The 6387-nt window shown below is 44.6% G+C and overlaps 1 protein-coding gene across 1 annotated transcript in view; it reads right to left on the reverse strand.

Moving 5' to 3' along the window:
• Nucleotides 1-2815: 2815 nt before the first annotated feature.
• Nucleotides 2816-6387, reverse strand: part of CSUI_003447 (family sec63 protein) — a gene marked incomplete at its 5' end in the record, with an annotated part of 12698 nt that continues 9126 nt past the window's right edge. Inside the window, 2 exons of the mRNA XM_068063645.1 lie at nucleotides 2816-4140; nucleotides 5612-5860. Of these exons, the coding sequence (XP_067924378.1) occupies nucleotides 5625-5860 (236 nt within the window). The 3' untranslated portion in view covers nucleotides 2816-4140; nucleotides 5612-5624. The remainder of the gene's footprint in view (nucleotides 4141-5611; nucleotides 5861-6387) is intronic.

Below are 6387 nucleotides of genomic sequence, written 5' to 3' on the forward strand. Positions count from 1 at the left end.
CCTCGAACCTACTTCCCTTCTCCCTTGTTTCGAGAAGAGGAAGACTTCTGATCAGTTTATGTGTGCTTTGAACGTCTTTTCTCTCATTGAGAATCTACAAGGACAGAACATGAAGTCGAAATGCTGTCTTTTTCAAGTCTCTCTCTCTGTAAAGGTGAGGAAGAGGGGGGGGTGGTCTCCCTAGGAGGCGTGCGATCACGGACTCTTCTCGCTCTACCAGTTGCGGTGTCAAGAAAGATTCTAACGAGGTCGCGAACTAAAACTCAAGCGAGAAATACGGTGTTTTCATGCATTTTGAGACGAAATGGAGGCTGTAAAGAAGCAGAGAAAGAGGAAAATGTGTAGAGAAAGCTCTTGTCGCTGTTGGGACCCAGCTATCTATCCAAGACAAGTGGAGTGACCCGGGTCTACAGGTATCTACAGAATGAGAATTCATTACTTTCACCCCGAGTCTGATTGAGACGCTCAGCCATCCCTCCTTGTGTTTTCAAAGGCTCTTCAACCACCGAAGGCTCAAACCACACGTCCACTCTTTGAAATCTTGGGTCGGAGGGGTGAGTGTCCGAAGCGATCAAACCCTAGATTTCTCTGTTCTGCTTGCCTGTCTATCTTCACTACCACATCTGACTAGATCACCAGGAGACATTAGCGGTTGGACTCCTCAGTTCAGTACCGAGAGAAGTCGGGGAGTTCATTATCTTCACGGGGAGAAGTGCTTCCTTCTTAGAAGGAGAACGAAGCTGACCGTGTGTGTGGATGATAGAGCTATGGCAGGATGAATTGAGCCATCGATAGGTCCCTCCGGCTCAGACCCTAGTCCTTTTTTCATGAAGTATTGTTTTAAACGGACTCAGAAATAGTAGGAGTCGGTAGATTTGTCTCTCCATCTACGCCTCTTTCTCTTTGCTTCACTAAACTTCCTCGGTGGCGCTAGTTTTTCCTCTCTCCGTTTCGAACGCTCCGAGCAACGCTTTTCTCTCCGTGTCCACCTACCGTCACAGTGTCGAAAGAGAAGATTCTTCATAGACTTCAATCGAAAGTAACCAAGTGCTTGTTCTCATTCTCGACAGTCCTTGCTTGAAAAGGTATCACAGCGTCAGCAACACAGCAGTTCTCTCCTGTCTCTACACAAGGTCGGCTGTATGTCTCTTTTAGAGCAGTCTCGCCACCCTTACTAGGTTTTAGCATCGAGATAACGGAAGCAAGTCATTCACATACGTTATGTATGTATGTCTATGTATATGTATGTATGATAAGCACTTTTCCTATTGGTGCTTTGAAAGCGAGACTTGTGAACAGGTTATTATAGAAGCGCAAACACCCGCTCGTCCAACCCAAAAAGAAAAAAGGGAAGAAGTCGGAAAGAAAGACAACTTTTTCGACCATGACGATGATGCCGTCTTGATATATGGGGGCTACCATGATGATACGTTGTTCTGTATGGATCTACCGTGTAGATACATGAAGACAGAGAGAGAAGGAAAACGCTAAAGAAAGAAGACTAGTGGTTCACTCTTCTGTTCAGATGAAAACAGTTTCTTGCTTCTCTTGTCCCTTCAGGTGTACAGGGGTGACTCATGAACGAAAGAAGAGCTGCTGGACTATCTTCTTCTCGCCCTGTCGAGCACCATCCACATGCATCTAAACATACGGCATACACATATACATCTGCACGCGTGTGTATCTTTTATACAGGCATCCTCGAGAGCCTCCTGGAACGTATGGTGAGAGAGAAGTAGCCGTGCACCTGTTAGGGGGAATTCCCCTTTCTGCGACACGGGAAAGTCTCCACAAACGAAGAGTCTCTCACTCAGGTGAAGTCAAGTGCGACGCACGCAACACACACAGAGGATGTAGTCAATCAACTCGCGGTCATCATGCGAACCCTTTCTACGAACAAGAGGAACTCTAAAAAACGGAATACACCCACATGTATATACATGTATATAGAAAGATATGTACACATACATATGTATCTATCGATCCGCTATACATATATATATATATATATGTTAGGCGAATTGAGAGATACATATGCCTGCATGGACGTCTTTCATCTATTCGGCAGGGGTGACTTGCTATTACAGAGTTTTCCCGTCTCCGCACCTAGTAGTATGTCTCCATCATCCTCAGTGGTCACGTGCAAGCGCGCTGCTGTCGGGGTGTTTTGTTGAGAACGAGAAGGGCGAATTCATTCAGTCTGGAGTATGGAAAGCAGTACTACTGCTCGATGAAAATGCGTGCGTACGGATAGGTGAGAAGAAAGAACCAAGAAAAAGAAGACAGATTAGGACAGCTTGAGCTTCTTAAATAGCGGGAGCAGTTGTCGATTTCGGGAGGTGTAACCTCATCATTCTCTCTTTTTTCAGAAGAAAAGGCCTTAAAATGCGCACGAGACACTCGCTTGTTTCTTTTCTTTCTGTTTGACTCCGGCCATTGCGAAGACGGGAGAAAGGAAAGCATTCCCTTTTGTCTGTCGGGCATTTCAGCAGCTCGTATTCGTCTTTCGAGTGCCCGCATGCATGCACTCGGGCGCATGCGCGTGCGTTGTATGGTGGAGTGTATGTACACTGTAGGTAGCCACGCGCATCCCTCGGCTTAGTCGTTTTTATTGATCCAGAAAAAACGAGGCCCTCATACCGCCAAAACAACACATCTATCTGTCTCTCCTACGACAGAATGGTCTTCCTCTCACACACAACATATATATATATATATATATAGGTATGTACATACACATCACAGGAACAGGAGACCGACACACGACAGATCGATGGTACGTACATCGGGAGGACGTTGCATCACCCTCCTGAAAAGTAGGTATAATGAAGTTCCACCTCTTAGCTCACAACTGAAGACGGAACAGGTAAAGCAGACAGATCCTCATTCCTGCGTAGTTGCTTCAAGGCGTCAGTCAGAGAGATTAGAACAGCAAGAGGGTAAGAATAGAAGTATGTCTGCCTATGTATGTATGCATGTATGAATACACATGAACATGTATGTACGCTCAGAAGCAATTCAAGGCAAACAGCGCACGAATCTCATCGTTCCCCGATAGTTAAGATCTTTCTTTAGAGAACACGCCGAAAGATAACGAACGTCCGCAGAAGAAAAGAACACTCGGAAAACCGAGAGAAAAGTTTACGTCTTCTTTCGATCATTTTATGAGAATTACATCGAGGTTGTCAGTCACCCCCCTCACAGAAATACGAAGAAGAAGTCTTCGTCATGAACGCACACATGCTGGGGTGATGACACGTCCACGTACGTATGTATAGATACATCTATACATAGGTATGATTCTATCTAGAGATACATGCAGACATGGGTGTGGTTCGACTAAACGCAACCTGTTCACTAGCTTTATCAGGAGCTTGCAGGTATATACACACGTACTACATGAATATACATATCCTATATACATCTCTCTATATTTTAGACACACAGATATCCGAGAGAGAACTGAAAGGAACAGAAAACGCCATGGAGAGTTTCTCTTCTAGATTCCGAGCGTTGCTGCTGAAGATGATGCGTACAAATACACCGTCTTTCGTTCTCTCTCCGTGGAAACGCAGAAAAGAAAAGACGAAGGAACATAGCCGGGTCAAGGAGAAACAATCGACCAACGAACGGAGATGTATAGAGAGATAGATAGATATCAATCTAAACAGGCAGACACCTCGACAAGTGAGGTATGTGAAACATGTCCTTTAGATGGATGAAAATCTCACTGATGTTCCCCAAGCCCCGGTAAAATCAGAAAGAAATAGAAGAAGAGAAATGGTACGATTCACTTCAGACTCTGGAGCCAGACAGAGAAGCGGGAGTCTTCTTGAGTAGTTTGGAGAAGATGAAATACAAAGGCGGAAAAGACAGAGCGAGAGGTGCACATACTGAAGCACAAAAGACTTCTCTCTCCAGTAGTTGATACTTTCCATCAGTCTGTTGTATTCATTCTCTTATCACTTTCTTTTCTCGATCATCTCTTGTCTCTTCTAGCCCGTACTCCTCTCTACCCCCCTTACTGCGTCACCAGTAAGAAACTTCATAACTTTCATTGAGATCTTAGTGCCTCCATTTCTACGAAAAGATTAGTGCAGAATTTTCGGGAGAGAAGGTAGTAGACCGAGGTTCATCAGTCTGAAAGGAAAAAAGAGAAAACGTGAAGAAGAGTTCATACAGCGACGAGATGGTGAAGGAGACACTTGTCCGTGTGAGAAGGTACAAAGGAGACTCTAAAAAGAGAACAGCGAGGACGGAATGGAAAAAGACACAGACAAAATGAAAAAGTCAAGAGCATGGAGAGAGAAGACTTCGAGACGCAATCATGGAAATGTATATCTTTATAAACGTATATAAAGAACGGTGTGATATAACACCACGTCGGGTGTACAAACTCCCCACGTCCGGTGTACATACACCCCACGTCGGGTGTACATACACTCCAAGTCCGGTGTACATACACCCTACCAGACATGTATTTCGTGGTATGCTCATCCGAGCTGCTAAAAAATAACGTGCTTGGAACTGTCTGTCTGTGCTGATCACAGTTCCGCGTGTCTCTCTCTGCTAGAGATTAGAAGAACTTTGTCTTAGTACGGAACGTTTGGGAAATCGATACGCAGAACGGGAGAGTCTTTCTACTGCGACTTTCTCTCTACCTTCATGTAGTCTCCCTGGCCCTTTCTTCAGATGACTTGCGGTATCGATAACTGGCGGTGTCTGTACAGTACCGTCACGAAAAAAAGAAGTTCGTCACATACCCGGTCTCGCATTCATTCGCTCATTCATTGAAACGTGCACACGACTAACAGATACGATTACACCCTTGACAGAGTCCTCGGTGTCAACTTTGATATACATACATGTATACACACGAATATATATATATATATCTATTTACGGGTGTCATACATATATATATATGAATGTATATAGGCGTCCACGAGAGAACATTTCATTTCCCATAGTTTTTGTTGAGCATGACTTGCTATCATCACTTGTAGTCTCGACGAAAGATTCGCTCGAATCACCAGTATACACATATACGACTGGGTGCAGGCCATCCATAGATCTATCTTGCTACCTATCTCCTTATCTATCTGTCCCCTTATGTATCCATCTATCTATCGATCTATCTCTCACTCTAAGTGTATAGACGCATTCGAATATCACTCTTGTGTAAACACGCACCCGAGCGTCCCCCATATAACTGCAGTCCCTGGAGCCTTTCAGCAAAGCCAACCCCTGCCTCCCTCAGCACTCGCGGGACTGCATCTCTGATAGCCCTTACTAGCCTGACTAAGATAAGAAACCTGAGAGTACAGTTCTATTCTCAAAGCCGACATCTCAAAACCTTTCTTTTTTAAGACTTTCTTCTTTCTCTGCTATCGCATGAGCCATTTACCTCGAGAATCACGAAATTTTCGATACGAAAAACGACGAAGACGACCACGAGAATGGTGAAAGAAAGGGACAAACACAAAGATTTGGCTGTTTCATGAAGAGAACACATTGACTTATTGACATACATACAGATTCACCCATGCATCCACACTCATACATACGTCCAGACATACAGGCAGATATCTATACTTATGGGTCGCCTTACTTAGAGCTTCAGGTTAATCGGTTTTCCCTGTGCTACTACCACCCCCCTGCGTCTGTTCGCTTGGAGTGGAGGTCGCCGGCGAAGAAGTTGTCTGTGACGGTGACGAATTCTCTCCACCTGTTTCTGTAGACGACGAAGAGGAAGCTTCATTAGATGCAGATTCTGCGGGAGTCTTCTTTTTCACGGCTACCTTCACGCCCGCATCTAACTCAAAGCTTTCTTCCTCATCGCTTGAATTGTACATTTCGCCTAGAGAGGATCAGCAAGGAAAGAAGGAAGAGAAGATTCATGAAGCTATGACAAAGGGGGGAAGGTGGTGCATGCACTCTCTAAGCAATTTCCGGAGAGACTCAATGATCGATCTACCTGTCTACCGTCAATCTTGAGACGCATCTATCTCTCTGTCTTTCGCACGAGTCGCTATCGAAAGCGGGCCTATCTATCTATCGTCTATCCAAATACCCGCGATGTATTGCTAATGTAGGTATGTAAAATGAGAACCGAGTGAGGTAGACACTGGGTGAGTCGATACAAATGACTGACTGCGTCTCTAGAGATGAAGGTATCTGGATCGATACATATAGATCTCTCCTGTGTATACATGTAAAGGTATCTGCCCCCTATAAAGACAGGCCTGTGAGATTGGAGCCTACATATAAGAATACCAACCCGCAGTGACAAACGCGAGGCCTTACCCATGATAGATACACAGAGAGATACGATAAAGATAGATTAAAGATAGATTAAGGATAGATTAAAGATAGATAAAGGATAGA

This window comes from Cystoisospora suis (genome assembly GCF_002600585.1).
Source record: "Cystoisospora suis strain Wien I chromosome Unknown contig_1541, whole genome shotgun sequence".
Taxonomy (NCBI): domain Eukaryota; phylum Apicomplexa; class Conoidasida; order Eucoccidiorida; family Sarcocystidae; genus Cystoisospora; species Cystoisospora suis.